Source organism: Meleagris gallopavo, chromosome 19 (genome assembly GCF_905368555.1).
Source record: "Meleagris gallopavo chromosome 19, MGAL_WU_HG_1.1, whole genome shotgun sequence".
NCBI lineage: Eukaryota > Metazoa > Chordata > Aves > Galliformes > Phasianidae > Meleagris > Meleagris gallopavo.
In genome coordinates this window covers 8,776,501-8,798,057 of record NC_139422.1, presented here as the reverse complement: position 1 = coordinate 8,798,057, position 21,557 = coordinate 8,776,501, and the positions used below count along the sequence as shown (strand labels likewise).

The 21,557-nt window shown below is 41.8% G+C and overlaps 1 protein-coding gene across 12 annotated transcripts in view; it reads right to left on the bottom strand.

Moving 5' to 3' along the window:
- The window catches only part of CRB2 (crumbs cell polarity complex component 2), a 69,101-nt gene that overhangs the window by 13,528 nt on the left and 34,016 nt on the right, over positions 1–21,557 (bottom strand). For all 12 annotated transcript variants that reach the window (XR_014887292.1, XR_014887293.1, XR_014887290.1 and 9 more), the window contains 5 exons: positions 14,806–15,501; positions 12,348–12,543; positions 11,698–11,837; positions 11,040–11,222; positions 10,418–10,531 (listed from right to left, as the gene is read on the bottom strand). Coding sequence is in view for 8 of the 12 variants with exons in the window: in XM_085239395.1 (XP_085095521.1) it covers positions 10,418–10,531; positions 11,040–11,222; positions 11,698–11,837; positions 12,348–12,543; positions 14,806–15,501 (1,329 nt within the window). In the remaining 4 variants the exon portion in view is untranslated. The remainder of the gene's footprint in view (positions 1–10,417; positions 10,532–11,039; positions 11,223–11,697; positions 11,838–12,347; positions 12,544–14,805; positions 15,502–21,557) is intronic.

Here is a 21,557-nt window from a genome sequence, read left to right as displayed (position 1 = left end):
CTCTTCAGGAAAGCACAGGAAGCCCAAGAGCCGCCAGCAAGAAGCCCTGCACTCACCACAGAGTGGCCTACTACTAACATAGGAGCAACAAAAGATCTGCGGGCTGTCCAGATGCTGCACTGAGTGCTGTTTGTAGAGCTTCAGCCAGTCAGACTGTGTCATCCAACAGACTCCCCTGTCCTCTCACAGACAATCTCAGACAACACAGCTAATAAGCATGCAGGGAGAGCAAGCAGAGGATATTAAAGGGACAAGACAGCCCAGACAAGGATTTTATGCATCTTCCATACATAGATTTGGTGCATTTAAACTCAAGCCTATACATCTGACAGGAGCATGTTCCAAGCACCATTGCTGGGGCATCTAACTAGATCACCAGCCAGGAAGTCATTGGAAAGCCACAGTTAAGAAAATTAAAATTCCATAGTTTGGAAACCAATACCAGACAACCCTCCTGTTGTAAAACATTCACAAAACCCAGTTAATTACGAAACAAGAAGCAATACATGCTCCACAGGTATTTTGTCGTACTTGCACCAAGTTGATTTCAGTTCTTTCCAGTCCTGCAGAAGTGAACTGAGTGAAGAGTACTGTGTGACACTTAGTGTATCTCCTCAAGGCACATGCATCCCAACAGGGCTCAATGAAATTACAGACCATTACACTCAAATCTAGTTAATGAAAATCAGCTGTCATTTTCTTGAGCATCTTCAGACTGACATTAGAGCCCTCCTGAACCAGTTCACTGTTTATCTAGCCCATAACATTGGTTTTCACTAATCTTCAGAGACAGTCGTACAGATAAGCCAAGCATGGATTATCCTGATCTAATAGCATTACACACAGAATCTACCTAGCAAGCACAACGAGGACAGCAGAAAGAAAAAGAAGGAATTCACACACAAAGGAAGGGAATCAAAACACAAAAGACATTTGTAAAGAAAAGCCACTAGACAGAATAGGCATGTCAAAGAGATTAGAGAGTTGCCTGAGGGGAAAAAGGGATGAGGGGAGACGGTGTGTTAGGAGTACTGGAACTGGACTTGATGGCATGATAAAAAAAATTAACAAATATATGAAGCTTCTTGAATTTGTGTGCTGATGTTGTGAACTGCTTCACATTCCAGCAATGCCTCGCAGCCAGTCTTGCACAAACATCTGGTACTGCTGTCTAACCAAGTTACTTTACTCTTTTGAGACCAAGCACTTAGCTGCTGTTGACAGTGCTATCTGCAGATATGTGAAGTCTCAACACCATCTTCCAGCTCCAGTATAAGACCATAACACATATGTGCTCTTAGAAGCGCTGAAACAGAAACAAGAGGTTCTGGTAATTCTGCTCTTTTCAGCTATGCTTGTGCTGCTCTGCCAGCAACATTATCTCAGATCCCTCTAGGACACCGTTATACTTTCTTAAATTAAAGGAGAACTGTTCTGTGTAGTGTCTCTAAAAAAGCACTGAATTTGGCCAGTAACGTCTGCCTTGAAGAAAAGCTCAGCTGATGGACAGATTCAGAATTGCTAATACTACCTCAGCCCTTCCTTTTTTCTCCAGCAGTTAATGCTCGGCACACAGACCTGGGGCATGATTGTAAGTTAAGGAAATGGAAGAAGCAAGGGCAGAAATGAGATTTTGGCACAAAGCTCTGACCACACTTGAAAGAAAAGTGCTGGAATAAATAAAGCATAATAGGTGTCTTTAGGCCTGGAGAACCTTAGTGTGGGAGAAGATGGGAAGAATAAGAAAACACTTGGAGTGGGTTTTCTGACTTATCAGTGGATTGAAGGGCTTTCAGAACAGTAAGAGGCAGGTTTACAGTAGGAGTTCAGGGGAGAGGCCATTGGATGGCATTGGAAAGATACTTAGGGTCAGCACAGTCCCAAGTGTTTGAGATGCCATCCCTTTTGAGATCAGAGCAGTCACATTTATTTCTAGGGCAACAAGGAGAAAATAGCATTGTTCTGAATAACAAATGGAGACAGGTCATGAATTTGTTTCTAAGATGTCTGGCTGGGCCAGCAGCAAACAAGAGCCCCATTTTCCTATCCTTCTCTCCCTCCTAGCCTGCACACATCCCCTCTGGCCAGCACTCTCCCTAGGAGCAGCAGGAACACCTGCCTGTGCTGCTGTTTCCCAGCTCCCAGCTGACACCTGTGGGTGAGTGCTTCACACCAGGTGGCAAATTAGTCCCTGTAGTGAGTGCACAACCCCAGGCTGGTGGCTAATTAAACACCAAGCTTTCCCATGGGACACAGCTGGTGTGATTTCTATATCATTTATTTAAAATGGGTGAAAAAGAATGAGCTGGCAACTTCAAGTCTTTATATGCTGCTGTCTAACCTCACAAGCTAACGCTCAGGAGCAGGGCAGTTCTTCCTAGAGGAATTAAAAACAAGCTTTCTATTGCCCTCATTGTTTCTGCCAGCAAACAACCAGCCTTCACATGGCTAAGGCAGAAAGAAAAGATCTCTAAAACAGCAAGAGCTATCCTTGCCCTCCTAGAAGCCACTGCAGTATCAGATTTGAGTCTGAAGCAGTTTTTAGAACTGGTAACTGTGCCAGAGTTGTAAAATCTTTTTTCAGCCAGTGTGACCCTTTGCTTAGCAGTTAGCCCTGTTCTACATCACTGCTCCTTATACAGCTTGCAATAATCACACCCTTCATCAAGCAGCTGGCCTCCCTCTCTCCCTCTTCATTATCACCAATGATTTTTGTCAACTATGAACATCTTCCATTTGTCAAATGTTACTTACGCCAAAATAAAATAGGAGATTTCTATTGAATATTGCTTCCTAGATGCTAATTTTAGCTCAGCAGAGAAGTATGTTATTGGGGTTTGGCTGCAGATCACAGAGTGTAAACAAAGCTAGAGATTTCAGGAAAGTAAAAAAGTTTGTCTTCAGAAAAAATAAGATTTTTGGTTTTGGCCACTGCAGTACCCAGAAGTGCAGATCATTTCATGATATCCACTGTTCTATAACTTAAAAGAAGCTAAAAACTAATTTGCTTCTCTAAGGAAAGCTTAGGTATCCTTTTCTAGGTATCCATTTAAAAGAAGTTACTCTTACTGAGTCTCCTCTGCACCCTCCAAATTTCTAAGCTCAAACATTACTTTTGTTCTTACTGTCGGCAACATTTGAATAATCAACATGATTCATTACGTTATTAGATTTTAAAACGTGTACTGAGTTTCTCATATAGCTAAAGACTAAGAAATGCAAATCAATAGAATTAATTATCTAAAATAATAATAATAATTAAAGTATTATTTAAAAGGCTGCTCTCCGAGGACAGTTGTTTCCAAACATTCCCTTCCAATCCAAGCCTCTCTGTGATTCCACATAATTCAGCAGTGTCCAGTGCACAGTCCCAGTAACACAGGGTCAGGAACATATAGTTAGAAGTTGCTAAGCTCTAACAGTCTGCATCGTTTTCAAACAAATTTATTCACTAAATTCTGAAGTGTTACTGATGTGGTAAGAACAGTCTTGTTTCACAGCTGCATTATGCAAATCCATACATTCAGCTTCTCTGAATGAAAGTAATGATTTCTAGCTGCTATTAATAAGCAAAGATTCATTGTACTGTAAGAAAACATATTAAAAGAAAAAACACATATAGAGAAAAAGATTCTAATTTGGCTGTCACATGCCAAAAAACCTTGAAGATCTATTCATGGTCTCTTTTCTTGAAACATGCCAGTTCAGTGGGGCTTCCCAGCCAACGCTGGTCGTCCTTTCCCCTTAAGACAGCTGAATTCCTAGCAACCTTTCCCTGGTGCATCCTAATTAGGATTTGTATTATTACCAAAAGAAAAATGGGGGGGGGAGGAAGGGAGGCGAAGGGAGAGATGGGGGAGAGAGAGAGAGAGAGAGAGAATTAGCAGCAACAAACAGACCCGGCCACAATTATATTTGCACAATTACTGCCATTTCCATGGCAACACAGTGCTTTGACCTCTCTCCCACCGTGCACCACTCCTCAAGGAGATGTGGGGGAGGAGACGCAGAAGTGCACAGGCCAGCTAAGGGTTTGTCCCCTGAGCTAAAAAAATTTACTTCTTGATAAACGAGTTTTAAATCATTAAAGCAAAAAGGAAAATAGCAAAAAGATGCCATCAAAAGAAATCTAATGCTTCTAATGCTTCACAGAACTAACAGGAGACGTTGACATGCCTACAAAGTACACCTGTGTACAGAAGAAGGACCGGCGCCTCAGAGCAACAGCCCGGGTTGGATTTCTGCAGACAGCTTTCAGAGCAAGGCAGAACTGCAGCAAGGATGCACACGGAGTGCACTGACTGCTCCACGTTTATCTCGAGGCTACTAGGAAATTCCTGGCCCTGAAGTTTCCAAAACAAAACTTTAGGTCTCTTCAAAATAAAAACATTCTTCCTTTCTAGTGAATTCTCATCCTTCTCCTGCCTCCAGCTACCATTAATCGCACAGCCAGCTCCCTGCCCTGAGCAGGCACGCAAACATTCAGGACACATTGCAATTACTGTATAGATCTCATTACCTGCTAGCAGAAAAATTCCCTTCAGGATCACGCCAATCAGCACAGATTTCATGGCCGACTCCTTGTGGACATTTGTGACAGTAAAGGAAAAAAAGTGGGGGTGAGTGGGGGTGGGGAAGGGCAGAAAGGCTGAAGTGAACTGGCAGAATGTGTGTAAGCGCTCCCTGACGCCAGCCAGACAAAAAGGGATTGGAGATGGAACTAACCAATATAGCAGAGACCTGCGCTGCAGTGAGATCTAATCCAGCCCTGCTCTAAACCTCCCTAGCTGGCCTCTGTCAGTGCTGACACGAAGAATGCGTACTTGCAGTGCTCTCCCTCAGTGCATTACAGTAATACCCTGCAGTATCCACAGCATTAACTCCAGCAGCAGAAAGTCAAGAGACAATCTCTTGCCCTTGCCAGCTCCCAGGTGAATGTGCCACGTTCCATGAAATAAGAACAAAATATGGATTCTTCCGTATTTTGTTGTAAAAAAAATTTTGTTGTAAAAAGCAGGCTAAGACAAAAAAAAAACATATTTCCACCACCAAAGCATATGAATAAGGAGAGTTCCAAATGCAGAGCACAGCCCCAGCCCTGCTGTACATTCAGCACTGGGACCAGCACTCCACACAGTCTCCTTCCTCCATCTGCCCCACTCCGTGCATTTGTGTGCAGAAGCATTTCCAGTGTGCAGCATTCACAAAGAAAGGTCTCAAGTTTTAACTACCACAACCCATTTATGTGATCTAACTGAATGGAAGGAAACACCCTGCTCTGTGCTGACTGCACCAGTTCAACCCCGGGACTGCAGAATCAAAGTTCTGTTTCTCTATTAGCAATCTTACAAAATTAGCTGTTGCAATTTCGCTTCTCTCTGAAGATCTGATTTCAGAAAAAGTGTGGCTACTTTCAAATGGTAATGTTCCTGGAGGAAGGCTTGTACTTCCATGGTGTGAGGAAGCCTGAGAAACTTACCCAGCAAGCAAAAACTCTCAGAAATAAGAGTATGGGAGCTGCATTAGCAGTATGACTTCACGATATTAAAAGAAAGCATTTCAAGAACTCTTGCAGTTTGTTTACTTTCATCTGAGCTAATTCAGTCCAAACACACCAGTCAACATACCACGTACCAGGGACATGGTGAGTATCTATTTGAAATCAAAACTTCCCAGACAGTCACATCTGGGTTGAGTAGGCACAGTCCTATCCTCATGGATTTTCAGCGCTATCTATAGCAGCTCGGGAGAGCGTGCTGTTCCTGTTCAAATGCAAACAAGTAGTTTGTGCTCATTCAACTGTCTACTGCAACAATATAACAACTGTGAAGACTAGAGAACATTAGTTCCTTTCACAGAGATCTGTATTTTTATTTATACACACATGTGGGTATGTATTTACACACACAGATACAGAGTCTCTGTATGCTGCTGATTAGAAATACAGATATTGAATTCAAATCAAGTAGCATAAATCAGCACAGATTCTGATCCTCCAAATCTTTCCAAATTCATTATGTTGTTAGAAACTGCAGTTGCTTCTTTTCCCAGGATCAACTTAAAGATATATTTAGAGTGTCTAGTGTTCTCAGAGGCAGACAATGACGGTGGGAAAACACACTGTCATTCAGATTCTAGGTAGTGCACGTATATGTTTGAGATAAAATACTTATAAAAGCTGTCTTCCAAACCAGCTTATGATACTCTTTGAAGGATTCTAAAGAAACAGAAAATGATCAGATGATTCATTTTCTAGAGGTTTTAATTCCCTGTTCTTACACGCTGGCAGCCATGCAAGTTACAAGATTTGGTCATGATTTGTTCCCAATCGTTTGTAAAGCTTCTTGAGGGAGGTCAGGATAAAAAAACAACATTGAATATGTCAGAAGCTTCACAACAGAAAAACGGCAGAAAATGTTAACTTTGGACAGATCTCCAAATTTCACTCATTTCTTAGCAACTTTCTCACTCTGTTGGTAAACGTGTCCCCAAAATGTAAGAAATTATTTCCAATCTTCAGGGACAGCCATCCCCAACTTAACAGCTCAGAAAAACAGAAACTTCATCTGCACAAAGTTACATGGCAGTTCACATACTGCAAGTGGTGGCTCACCAGCACGTCAACCCATTATCACTGAAATGACTCATCACTGCTGATAAGCATTTTATGTGAGAAATCAACACACTGGATCTAATCTGTCTGGCATCCTCAAGTCACCTCTCTTGGCAGAGGCCATGAGAAGACAGCCATCTCACCTGCTCACCATACCTACATGGAGTGCTGCTCTGGGACACCACTCTGCCCAAGTATTTGCCTCTCCTGATTCTGAAGATTTAATTAAGCTGGACTTCACCCATTTTGATTAGTAAGGAAGTCAAAGTTAATTGATCTGAGTTGTTCCACCTCTAATAATGCTCTCTAACGTCTAACTGTGGTGAGCCAGCATATCTCAGGCTGTCCACTAGTCAGAACAAGGATGTAAAGGGACAGCTCAAATAGACTGAGTGGTTGCAAGTACCAAAGAGGACATTTTTTGATCAAACACAACTGGTACAACAAGCAGGAACCAAAGTGTATGTGCTTCCAGCATTTTCATCAGATGACAAGAAAGTCAAAAGGTCTCACTAACTGTGGGGCTATGATTCAGAAGGCAGGTGCAAAGTAGAATGGAAAGGGAGCTAGGGGTGCATTGGTGCGTGCATGTCTCGTGAGTACTCCCTTACTCCCTTCCTCTGTATTACTAAAATGTGATTCATTGAAGGAGTAGCAAGGCCTTTAATCACTAATGCTCTTTCTGTGGAGGCCAGCTCTCTAAAACAAATCTGACATCAGGAAATACCTGAGAAAAAAAAAAAATTAAATCTGTCCAAGTGCCAATCTGTATCACAAGGGTGGTTAGAAGGATGAAGCATCTCCCATATACTTCATGACTCCTGACCCAGAAATTCAAGCCTATTTGATTTGGGCCAGCACTCTTGCAAAGGAAAAATTTACAGTTACATGGAAGGTGTCCTACTTCTTTAAGGATAACTGACAAAGACATTATGGCTGAACAAAGTGAAATGGTTGGTAAGCACTCCAGTTACTACTGACAAGACAATCCTTCACAAATTTACCATCACATTACCTTCTGATTTCACACGGAAGTACAAGAATTCCTAAGCCACGTGCTAAAAAGCTCAGAATGTAACCATGATCACAAGGTTCTCCTGCCAAGGGAAGGTTGCAATTGAAGTGATGGTGCTCTTCCTCCCTCATTCAGGCTGACCAGTGCCACAGCCTTTCTGAAGACAACTTCAGCAGGAGCAGGAATATGAGTAGGAGTGCTCAAGTCATTCAAAATTTTTCAAAGGACAAATTAGTCAAATTCCAATTCAGTGATTACATACTTGCAGGTTAAAAGTCAGTTGTCATTCCAAACAGAGGCAACAGTCCTTTTTTTTTTTTTTTTTTTTTTAATGTCCTGGCCTAACCTATGGCCCACTATATACTATATACAAGGTGAATTGAAATCGTTCCTATGAATAAATAGTTCATTTTGTCTTTTTTTACTAAAGATTGACTTTTCCTAATATGTTTTTTCTCTTGACCACAGTTTACATAATTCCAAGACAACACAGGACTCATTCTCCTTCTTACCTCATTTAGTATCCATACAATTCACACTTCTTATATCCTCTCAGGGCACATCCTCTGCTAAAGAGCAAAATAGTGCACTGGACTGACTCTCAGGACCTATTATGTAGTTCTCCTTGAAAAGAGGCTCTGCTTTTCTGACTACTACTTTCAGAGGAAGAGCGGCTCACCTCCCTGCAACCCTGTAGCTTGAGACAGCACAGAGGCAGTTAATTTGCAAAGAACGAATTTCTCCTTACTCACACTGTTATCCCAGCACCCCCCTACATTCCTCAGACCGAAGAAAAAAAAATACTGAAAGAACCCCCTGCCGCCCCAAGAAAGCATTCTTCAGAGTAGCAAGTTCACTTTAATCAGCGGAGGCAGCTTAAACCAAGTTCATGGTAGATCTAAGCTGCCACAGAAATGTGTTTTGAGCAGAAACATTATGGGAAGCTTCACAAAGTTGTTCTGTGATCCTAATATGAAGTAATAAGCTGTTTACCCAGCATGACTGTACTGGGATTAATTGACAAAGGAGGGGAGATTAATTGCTATTATTTCCCTGTCAGCTTCACTCCTCCACATGCACTCACTGATCTCACAGAGACTGCTCACAGCCTTTCACTGTGTTAATGTGTCAGAACTACCTCAGATGAAACAAAGTCCTTTACCAAAAGCAATATCCAGAAGAGCAACTTGCTTCTAATCCCCTTCAAGTACTAATGAACCCAGATTTGATGCAACAGAATGAACTCTAGCACTCCTTCGCCCATCATCCTGTGTTCCTGTCAGCTTTTCTACCCATAAGCACACTAAGAACTGGAAAGGATTAAACAGATCTGCAGTGTGGCAGAGCAAAATGAAATTCTGAACTCTGTGAGGGGTGCAGAGGCAATGAAGGAGGAAAAGGGAATAGGGCATGCATGTGAGTGGGAATTATGAGAAGCAGGATAAACTTTAAACCATCTCTTTAGACAACATCTTAGTTCATGAGTGCAGCACTGTAACTAATGAAAAAGTAGCCATTAAAAAAATTTCAATAAGAGCCTATTTTCAAAGGCCGCACCTACAAAAGCAATTTTTTCTTTATCTAACCTAAATTAGGAGTCCAAAGCAAACTAGCTTCACCGTGAAATCATACAAAGAATTCAGCCCAGACAACAGAATGCATTAACTAGGAGTCGACTTGAGATATTGGGTGTGAAAGTACCTGTGGTAATGGGTCTTCCCAGGAAAAAGTTGGGCGGACTTGCTCCAACTTTGCTCAATCATTATGAGGGAAAAGAAAACTTTCCCACATAATACAGACTTAAGACTCTGGAATGCTGCTACTGCTGTTCCAAGAAATCAAAGGACAGTTTTATACTGGCTTCAAGTTTTTTCTTTTTCCCACGAGATGGCAGCCTAGGAACACTGTGGAAAGGTTATATCCACCTCAAAAATACATGAATATTAGATTGTGCTGGGGACCACCTTTTTTACAAGCTACTTTTTGGTGTAAACTGTTCAAAACAGAGAGTACGTACAGAATTGAAAGATGCAGAAATACATCAATATTCTAAACTGATTTAAGAGTTAGCATCAGTCAGCAGTGCACCCTCCCAACAGAGCTGTGTACTCACTATCCCCTAGTTTCTCAGCCAGAAAACTGAGACCCAGTAGGGTCAGGTAGGGCATTTGTGTAAGAATCTAAACTGCCTGCTCCCTTGTAAACAGAGAAGGCTGCATTTGCTCACATCACAAAGACCTTTTGACCTCCTAACATGGCAAATTACTGCCTTCAGCCAAAAATCTCTGGCTCTTATCATCCAGGGGTGTTAGGGATGAGAGATGTTTTACAGATGTTTTATGTGCTGATGATCCAATCTGCTACAGTCAGTAGCTTGTGACATTCAAAGCATTATGCACCTTGTAAAATGTATTATGTTATGTTTTATTTGAATGTTTTTTGTTCATTTTCATAGTTCATGTATAAAAAGCACTGTTCTCCCAGAGAGCTTTCACTCCAGAATGCAGGTCCCCAGATAGTCCGTTCTTAGACTTTTCTACATAGCTGTCTGTTTCAAATTCTAATTTAGAGTCTATCAACTTGCTTGATAAAATCATGTAGTTTTTCTGAGCACTGACAGAAATCCCCCTTCAAAGCTACTGAGCTCCCCACAGTTTCTCTCAGTCCTTCATAGAAGCCTGGGACACTCAGTACTGGAATCCAGTCCTGCAGCCAAACAGTAACACAGCAACTCTGCATTAGTTAGCCAGACTGACCTGATTCCAGCCACCCATTTTCACCAACCTTACCTGAATAACCTGGTAAACAATGACAAAGAAAGCCATCAACAAGGTCCACACAGTGACCGCCATTCTGACATGGCTGGGATTCGCACTCATCGATGTTAGTAAAGCAGGTCTCCCCTTTGAAGTGAAAACACAAATTGCAAACGTTAGTGCATGCATGCATCAGTGAAGGATACAAACTGCATTCATGATGTTTTGCAGTTCTTTACTGTCTTCTAAAAATGCAGAAGAATTCTGTAAACTGTGCATGTCTCTCCTAACACTCTGACAAGTAGATTCTATCATTGAAACAATTATGCAAAATGAAGCAAGGAAAGCTTAATGATTTGCCTATGCCGGGAAAGGGAACTGTGGCAGAATCAGAACTTCTGCACATCAGTGGACCAAACTCTCATTTTCTTATTAAAAGAAAACAAAAAGAGAAAGAAAAAAAAGCAACCCCACAATAAAGTATTATTGTTAGTCTCTCCTTCCAAGTATTTTCCCCAGCTCTTAAATCCATGCTTTTATAGATATTTATATAAACCAGGGGAAAGGGTGGGTGGTATTTCACCCATCATTCCTATCTACTCAAACTACAATCTATCTGTAGCAGAAAGAAGGCAACATTTACCATAAAGCCTACCTGCAAAGCCTGGCTGACACCAACAGAGGAAGCCAGCTGCTTGGCTGTAGCTGAAATCGCTGGGGAAGTCAGGTTGTGACCCATAATAGGACTGGTTGGATCGCTCAAAGCACACACCTCCGTTGTGACAGGGATCTGTCGCACACTCGTTCACATCCTCTTCACAACGCTGCCCTGTGTAACCTGCCAGAGACATCTGTGTAAGGATCACACACAGCTGCACTAAAACTAGTCACCCAAGTATTGTGGCTGTCTTGAGGATGAGAATAGGAACTAAAAGACACTGTAACTCATTGAGTAGAGAGTCCCAGTTCCTCCAGTTTCTCCAGCAGGTCAAAGGAGGGAGCCAGATAACCAAGTTGCAAGGAGCCGTTACTTTGTGATAGAAAAACACACACAGGGAAAAAGCAGAAAAGAAGAGAAAGGAATTTTTATGGTTGAAGATCAGGGTGCATTTCCCAACGAAGAGGTTCATCCGATCCTGGATGACCAGTAAAGGGAGATGCAGTGGTAGCCTCATTGTTTTGGGTAACAAAACTTCACACTGGACCATGATGTATGATTGTTAAATCCTTACTGCTTCAACAGGGCAGCTCAGCATGCGCTCTCTGTTGCAGGATGGTTAGGGGCTGACACACTAAATAGATTTTAAGCTTACCTGTCCAGCAGGCACAGCTGTAGTTCTTGATTCCTTCAACACACGTGGCATTGTTCAGACAGGGCTCAGAGGCACACTCCAGGATATCCAATTCACAATGGTCCCCTTCAAAGCCTGTGTCACTGCAGTCACATTGGTAACTGTGGGCAACAAAACAGAGTGATGCAGAAGCTCCTGATTTCATTGTTGAGCTCATGTGAGCAAAGAGCAAACTGAGCTGACTGGAGTTAGTCTTCATGTGCATTTGTGGGCAGAGGAAAAAGACAGTTCGTTATGAGCAAACAGGCCACACTAATGACAGAGCAGATCAACTCAATGATCTCTAAACCTACAAGTATGCACACTCCAGACAGGTACATTCTCACCAGCTGCTTGCACTGATCATGATCTGCAAATCACTTCCCTTTGCATCTGATATGTCAGACAGAAGCAAGAATGATTCTGTGATTCTGTGAAGAATAGGAACCTTTTTTTAAGCCTCCGAGGAGTTCTGCTACTAGAACAGCCCCTCTCACATGCTGCCATTAATCACTCCTTCATTTACTACCACTGGGATGTACAAAACACTAAATCCAATTCTCTCCATAGTTTTCTACAGAAGAATTTTACATCAGTACTGGTATCTAACTGCACAAATACTGATTTCTCACCTGTTAATGAGATCATGACACGTCCCATTGTGCTGGCATGGCTGGCTTATACATTCATTGATGTCCACCTCACACTGGATTCCTTGGTAACCTGGCATACAGGTGCAGGTGTAGAACCCAATGTGATCACTGCACAAGGCCCCATTCTGACAAGGATACGAATCACATTCATCTATTTCAGCTTCACAGTTTATTCCTTGTTAGAAAAGAGAGAAATATGTGTGTTAAAAATCCAAAGTGTATCTGCACTGTTTGCATGTCTGAGCTGGAATTGCAAAAGCCATGTTATCAAATCCAACTGGCCAGCACAGTGATCTTCTCTAATTTTGCTGTAAAAACACAGAGCTTATGAACAGTGTGCAATTCTTACAGATTAAGGACCTTTCATTATTACTGAAAAACGGAACTGTTTTCTTTAAACTTCTGAATGTTAGTCTTATAACAAAACTAGAAGCAGTTTCCAGAATTTACAAAGCTTTAGTTTCTCATTTGGGTGTGCTGAATCAACCAAGTAGACAGCACTTCACAAATGACATTCAATTTCTGAGTAAACCATGCTGATCTGACTTACATGCACACCTTAGAACTCTAAGAGCTGTTCTGACTGGGAACCCTTTCAGGGTGGAGAGGACAGGGATGAGAAGAGAAGAATCACACTGCTAGTTAGGATTATTCAAACTTTCATATATTATATAACTGTTATAGTTTAAGTTAGACACGGTACTCTTCACTTGTGTTGTGCTGCTATTAATTAGGTCCAATGTTCTACATCAAAGGCAACTGCATTTTGGGAAAGGAAAAAGTGATCACTACCTGATTCCCCAAGACATTGATCCATTTGTTTAAATAATATTTGTAACTTGCTTTGAGATACCTAGAAAAAAAAGCATTAAGGCAATGCAAAATGCTAATTACAGTGATACTATATATTAATAAGTCATTGTATTACAAAATGTTACTAAAATTTAGGCATTAGCTCTATGTATTAATAGTCAAAAGTAAAAAGAAATCAGGCATTTTTGGTCCAAAGTCTCAGCTTTCACTGACAGAATAAGACCTCCAATGAAAACTCCTATGCAACTATCTTGCCATACTACATTCCACCACTTGAAACTGTCTACGACCTGACATCATCTCCACATGTTAGTCACTGCAGTGGCACCTGCCAATCCATCTAAACTCTGCTTCTTGTTAAAGGCTCAGGACTACTGGAGTGGCCATCCTAATCCTCAGGAATGTGGGCCCCTTAATCTGCTGATTCAAACCTGTCAATACCCATGCAAAACTCCCTTCACCCAAATTCCAGATGAAAGCACCAGGAAACAACCTGCCTCAGTAACCAGTGGTGCTAGAACCTCTGAGGTCAGGATGAAGTACTAGGCCATAAAGCTCATATCCAACATCAGAATAGCTTGGAGTACAAACTCCTCCTGCTGCTTGGGTTATTTTATCACTTCCTTATCAGGGGAATCCCATAATCCTTAATAGACGAGTCAAGAAAAGAGTCAAAGGAAACTGATTTGCAAAATTATGTTTGATACCTCAAATCAGTACCAATCTTAAGGCCTACAGAGAAATTCTGTTTTTTCCCTCCCAAGTCTCTGTTCGTTTTTATCAGAGTGACTCAGCATCAGGCACATTCCTGATGTTGCATTCCACTGGTAATCAACAGCATTCCTTCACAGCAACCTAACTCCTGAAACACTTCAATCTGTGACAGTGAGGAAGGCTGAGAAAGTTCATGTGCTAAGTGGTACCAGGCAGAAATGGGCACAGTACAACCGCATTCCACTCTGATAGCAGGGCTAGAAGGAGGAGAACCTCCCACTGCCTGCTTCACAGATAACTCACAGGTGTAGATTACTCTGAGTCATCAATAGAACAGATGCACATAAAAGGGATACTTAAGTCATATGCCTAGAAACATTCTCCAGACATCAAAGAAATGAAAAAGAAGTGTCCAAATGAAAGCCACTCTATTTTAAAGACTACTCCCCCTCAGACAAATCCTGCAAGACAGGACAAAGAACTATAAACCAGTTAAACAGTTATACTTGAAAACACTAACTGTACTCCTCCTGATACTAAATCTCTTTTCTTGTATATCTCCTTTTGTTACATAGTGAGGCTAATCACACCTACATGATATCTAGTGCTCCTAGCCTCAGATAGTGCTCCCACATTCATTCTTAGACCAATGCCTCTCAGCATCTGTACTATCCATGGCAATCAGCCTCAACTATTTCTTGGAAGCCACAAACACTACAACATTATTCCAACATGGAATCAGACACTCTGAGTTGTACAACAGGGATTTAGTCTCATAGCTGTAAAACAACAGCTGCTCATGACAGCTACTAACACTACTAAACTTGTCAGCAGCAAGGCACATTGTGGAAATACATGAAAGCAAGATGTAATCCAACCAACAGAGTAATATACAAGCACGAAAGGGTACCTGTGTAGCCGGGGATGCACGTGCACAGATAGTGATCCATCTCATTCAGGCAGGTGCCATTGTTTTTACAGGGCCGGGATGCACACTCGTTGATGTCTATTTCACAGTTGTATCCTTGGAACCCAGGCACACAGAAACAGCTATACTCATTCACCCTGTCTCGGCAGATAGCTCCGTTCTGGCACGGGTTGGAAGCGCACTCATCAATGTTGTCTTTGCAGTGGGCCCCAGTGAAGCCAGGTTGGCAGATGCAGGCAGAGTCCCCAGGACCCTCGACACACGTCCCGTTATTTAGGCAGATGTGGCTAGAGCACACAGAGCTTTGGCAGCCCTCTCCATTCAGTCCTGTTTGGCATTTACAGGCGTATCCACTTACACTATCCACACATTCGAAACGAGGATCTTTACAAGGGTTGCTCTCGCACTCATTAATATTAATGCTACAATCAATACCTGTAAAGCCAGGCATGCAGATGCATTCATATTCTGGAAGTCCTGGAGTATTGTTGCAAATCATATGGGCAGGGCAACTGTGTTTAGTGCACGCATCATAGAGGAGTTCACAGTTCATGCCCATGTAGGCTATGGGGTGCATGGGACAGATGCACTGGTACCCCACTTCCAAATCCTTACAGCTCCCACCATTTTCACACGGGGATGATGAACAACTGCTATCATTTTCAGAGTACGAAGTTCCTGTTGAGAAAACAGACATATTGTTAGTTAGCATTAAGTAGCCTAGGAAAACAAAAGCTCTTCTGCCAATCACCACACACATCCAGAGATATGTTTTAAGATACTGTCTGATGCTTAATGTCTCAGCTGCTGCTTCTAAGGATTCTTTTTTTTATTTTTTTCCAGAGCTAGTCCACTAGTGATGGTATCAGAGAAATAGGTAATGCTCCTGGTGAGAGTCCTGCCTTTGCTTCACACTGAAGGTGGAAGCACTAGCACTTAACCTACTTTTAACAAGCCAGTGCACAAACAGCTCTTCATCATTTTTGCCATGTTCTGTATATAGCTGTGGGCCAGCCAGTAACAGGAGTGTCTCTGGGAAACCCCACAGCTCACATTGACAGGTAACAGTGGCAGGTAACAAACAGCCAGGAGCCCGCATAGCTCTGACTCTGCCCACAGCTCTCTGCCTTCACTGCAGTGCTGTTTTTGAGAAAGGCTTCAAGGTGCTGTTCTCCATTCTAAGGATTTGCCAAGATCACACACCATAGCATCATTTCTCAGCTGACCTTAACCATTCTCACATTCATGCCATCGTTATCCCAGCCCATTTCTGGTTATATTTGCCTTGTTCTGGTGCACCTTCTACACACCCAGTTGTTAATCTGTGTCAGTGGTTTTCTATCAACCCAGTACCCCATCAGCTCCCCAGCCTTTGTATCTGAAGGTGGAGGCATCCGGCTTTAGGGCCTGAAAGGGATTTATAGGAGACTTTGTTTTACAAAAGCCTGCCCCCACCCTGACCTCCCCCTAATTCCACCCACCAGAAGACTGGTGATATTAAGTCTTCTTTTAAGATGCAGTATTGATGGGGGAGGGAGTGTGTTCAGGGATTTAGGCAGCCCCTTCTATTCCCATCATCATCTCTATTGCTTACCCCTCCCCTTCCTCTCTCATATGATGCTGGGGAGAATTGCTGAGCATTGCACTGTCCAGCAATCTCATTATTCCGCCATGAACCCTTTTATTCTCAGATTCCCAGTCAGGCAGAAAACAAGGATGACGGAATCTGCCTGGAATCTCTGCAGCAATTAGGGTGGGAGCCCAGGAAACTATTCCCAAAAGATTTACTAGACAGGAGATATGAGCTTTTGTAAACTTAATGAGTAACCAGTCCCAGCCTGCACTTTCCAGAGGCCAGAAGTACAGTCTGTGTGACAAGAGCCCAAAACTGTATGCTCAGTATGATTTCTCTTTTTTGCAACAGAGTTCATCTAGAAAGAAATTCACATTTAAACAGTCAGCAAGCACTGCTAGTGTAGAAGGCTGCAGTCATCTCAAAGGCTTCACGTACCATTTTCTGCTTCCAGTATAAGCAGGCAGTCTAAACACTTCTTGCAAATAAGGATGCATAAAATTAATTTCATGTTACCATCTTTTCCAACATCCTTTCCCAGCAGGTACACCTTTCTGCACCTACTCTAATTTGGCTCATCATATGACTGCATTGCTCAATAACCTGTATTAGTCATTAATTCTTGTCCATGACAAAAACATTCAGTCAAATACAAAGGGGCTGAACTACACAGATACCAAGTTAAGCATATGTGAAGTTTCTTCAAGAAGTCAGAAGGCCCTCTTGGTTTACCAAAGAACGGTAGCAAATTAATAGGTAAAATCCCAGTCTCCTTGAAGGTCACTACAGTTACCAACAACAACAGCAGAAGCTATCTTGTTACGTGTATTCGTAACCACACTGAATAACAGAATCAGTTATGCACAGGATAGCACAGAGAAAAGTCATTTCCTGCATTGCTACTGTATTAGATTTAGCTTCTTTCTATGACCAAATGTTACTTGAACTAGGTCTAAAAGTGATGACATCAGTAGGAGCTGGGACCTTACTGTGGAGAAAAATGTTCCTGTCTTTGGGATTAGTTATTAATAAACAGTGTATGTTATCATACTGATCCACAGATTCTGAATCTGTAGGCCTCAATAGTTAACAAAATTTCTTCTTCCTGCTTTCTGTATTTTATCTTCTAATTGAGAATTTAAAACACTCTTGGCCTCAGGCATAAGAGGCAGTTGGATGCACTGAAGGCAGAGCCAAGTTGAAAGCAAAACTCCACTTCTTCCCAACTCCCAACATGGATGGAACAAGCTGAGGAAACTGCAACTTTATGCCACATTAAATGAAACGGTACCAAAATCACTTCAAATTATTCTGTGAACTATAGTTTGCAGACAATCACCCATGCTTTCCCCTGCCCAGTAGAGGCTGTAGTGACATTAATAACACTAATTCCAAGAATATATCACACATACTAATTAAACTGCAATATTTCCCCTGGACAAAACATGTTTCCAGGTAAACACAGCGTAGTCCTAATACTCATTCAGTGGTAATGCTAAAAGTTTTGGCTAAATAATTTGCCACAGATGAGACATTAATCCTCAACAGAATTTATTACAAAGTGATCTCAGAAAAGACTGTATCAGCAGTAAGAAGTAAAGCACTGGTGACATCAGCAGAAAGCTAAACACACTGCGTGCAAAATAACCTACATGGCTACCAGAAGTGCAGGCTACCACCAAGACTGAGAAAGAACTTTTTTATATTTTCATCCATCTGCTCCAGGACATACAGTAATTCCTCTCAATTTTGGAATAGATTACCATACATGAATATGCAACCAATGCTAATAAGCACAACAAATTAGCCTTTCCTGCTACACAACATACTAACATAATAACAGGCAATTCAGACCACACAGTTTTATGAGGGTATGAGAGTAGTCACCAAGGGACAGGAGTTCATAACTTTCCACAGAAGCTGTTGGTACTGAATTAATAATGACATTCAGGATTTCTCCTTTACCTTTCACAGGAATAACACAAATAAGTGATATTTTAAAGTGAAAAAAAACAAGAAAAAAAATAATGCAGTAATACTGTCCTGCAATCCTACTCTGAAATGAAACTGGAGAAGACTACAGTTTCTTTGAAGAACACGTTCCAGGAATTTAGGGTTGGATTAGAAGGGACTTCAAAGGCCAACAGTGAGATATAAAGCATTCCTTGAGCTTTCTCAGGATAGGTCTGGTTTTGCACTTTAGAAATAGCTGACAAAGGTTCTCCCTAAAAGATGGAGTTTGTGACCTCTTCTATCACTTTAAGGCAAATGAGTTGTTTTGCCAGGCTTTGTTTTAATAATTGACTTTAATCATTTTATACTTGATAACTTTATTAAATGCTCTTATCAAACGGCAATTACAACAGCCAATTATATATCAATAAAATTAAAAGCAAGAAAGTGACAAGAGAGCGGGCAGCCCGAGAGCCCTGCAGGAGCTCACCATCTCTCCCCCAAGAGTGGGGAGGAGTCTCTTGCTTCACTGTGCCAGGACAAGGTGCTCTGCAATGCCAAAGAGCTGGGAGAACTCACAGACTGCGTGGGAGAAGAGGCCCTCAAGGCTGCTGTCTTTTAGTTAAAAAACCACCACAACTGCAGCTTTGTTTATTCTGTTGTCTTATACCTCAGTGGTAATTGTCCCACAGCATGAGTTGCACTGAAGTTCTTCCACAGATTTCCCTCTTCATTCCAAACACGAGTTGCTAAGAATGTATTCACAGCTCATGATGCACTGCTTCAGCATTACTCACTGCCTTGTATCGTTTGGTTTTGCTTTTCACAAGTTAGTTTCCTGAGGACTTCAGAAACCAAGGACAGATGTTGGATGCTTTGGGGCTGGGGATACACCTGGGCTCATGGAAGATGCTCAGTGTTCATGAAAAAAATCTCTCTCTCTCACTCTTTCACTTCAATTTTAGCAGTTCAAGCTGTTGCTTCACAAGGCACCCCTTAGTTGTCACCTAGCAATACTCACTGATAACTAACTACCTTAAAGGTGCCCTAGAGGTCACTTAAAATTCCAAGAGGGAAATAGCATGCGTTGTGTTGAGATAAGCAAGGTAATCTCTGGGCTACCTTCTCACTGAAGAACAGCACTGATGTGTGACTCATGTTGTGACTATTTTCTTTCCCAAAATATATCTTCTGCCTCATTCAAATAAGGCAATATTTTGCTCATCATTTTTTGATCTGTGTTGAGAGAGTCAGCAGTAACTACTGAAGACATTCCTCTCTGAACATCTGCTCACACTTGCACAGCACTCATGGTGCACTCTCATCTTGTCACTTTCTCCTGATTACAATCTCTTATAAAAGTATTCTTAATCATAGACACAAATGCTGCAAGAGTCAGGATACCAGAAAATTATTTCCTAGTGTGGCAAAAACATAATGTGACTGTCCAACTTATGAAATAGACAGAAGTGTATATTCTCACCAGCGTCCTGTAAGATTAAATTATTCAAGTATTATACTTTAGAATTAGAATTCGGGAATTATAAAGTTGGATTTTCCCCTCTCTAACATTTCATTCCTGCACTTGACACGGTTATTACAACCGCCGAGCAACAGGAGAGATGATCACAGGAATGGGCGTATTTTGTTTCCTGTTCCTGAATTCACATACATTTTCAGTACTTCCAGGATCCGAACATTCACCCGCTTCTCTGATCTCCCTAAAGCCATTTCAGGGAGCAGAGAATGCCCAGCAGGAGGAGGCAGTCCCTAGAGCCCTATGTGATGGGCATTTTACCCAGACTACAAGAACACCAGTGCTGGAAGGACCTCTCCTTCCTATCTTTGGGTCAGTCCAAAGGAAAGCTTTCTGAGACAAAAAGGTAAGAATCTAGACGGGTCCAATTTTTCTCATCCACCTCAGGTTTTCTCTCCAGAAAGCAGAATGATTCACATCACCCAGATGAAAAGAGCATAGCTTCTTCTGCGGGATGTAAAACGTCAAACTGAAGCTGCAGTGCTTTCAGCAGGTAACCAGGCTACCTGTCTAACCAATAGCATTTCCCCACGTCCGAAACCAAGTACAGCTGAAGACTGTACACTCTGCTCCTCAAGGTCCTATTTATGTGAAGGAGTCCCAAAAGGAGGAGAAAAGAGATTACATGCCTCATCTCCTCAATTAGCACTTTTGTTTTCTATTAAGCAAGTTGTACCAGACAGGATTCAGACACATTTTCCTCTATTATTTTAATGATATACTTTGGGAACAGACTGCTTAATGCCTACAAGTTGTAATTTATGTTTCTGAAATTATTATTCATCCATTATGCATTAAGTATGTTTTGTGCAATGATTTGCCCTGTTAAGTTCTTTGACTCTCAAGATATTTTACATCTTAACCTTGATGATTATCATCTCTGATGAAAATTTATGGCAGACTTAAGAAGAAAGGGGATTCCTTCAAGTGCATTTCACTAGCCCTGCTTGCTATAACAACTTGAAAAAAGACAAGTTACAACCAAGCAGTGAGTAAAACAGGCTTCCCAACAGCAGCCCTTAACTGCACTACAATAACTGGGCTAGAGGGATCCTCAGAGTCTAAAAAAAAAAAAAAAAAAAAAAGCCCAGCCCGATGCAGTGCTCACCCCAGCACATTTCCTGCTTGGGAAGGACACCAAGGGCAGAAAGGGAACTCGAGCATCAGAGAATTCAGAAATCAGAGAATGAAAAAAGGAATGGAAAGAGTTATGTTTCCATGACAACAGGAATGCATGTGCTTATATTAGCAAATCCCTGCTGACCTCTGCTGATCTTTCCCTGTCCTGGTCAGTGTTAGGATTAGTGGCAGGGTGCACACTGAGACCCATTCCCAGATTCTCCTCAACAGAAACAAAGCCTGGGCAGGCCTGAGAAGGGGCTTTTGCACTGTGTTCCCCTTCTTCCCCAACCCTTGCTAATTTCAAAAAGATGGCGCATCTGCTATGGAAATAATAACTGAATGAAACCAAATCCTTCCTTATGAAGTACCTTCAGTTCATCTGTACAGGGCACATACGAGGGCTATGAGCAGACACTCCACGCATCTTTACAAGCCCCATGTCACTCTCAACACAGGACAACGTTGCCAGTCTCAATACAAACTATATTTTAGGGTGCTCCTATGCTGTCAGCCTACTTCATGCATTTTCTTCTGTGTTACCAGAGACCA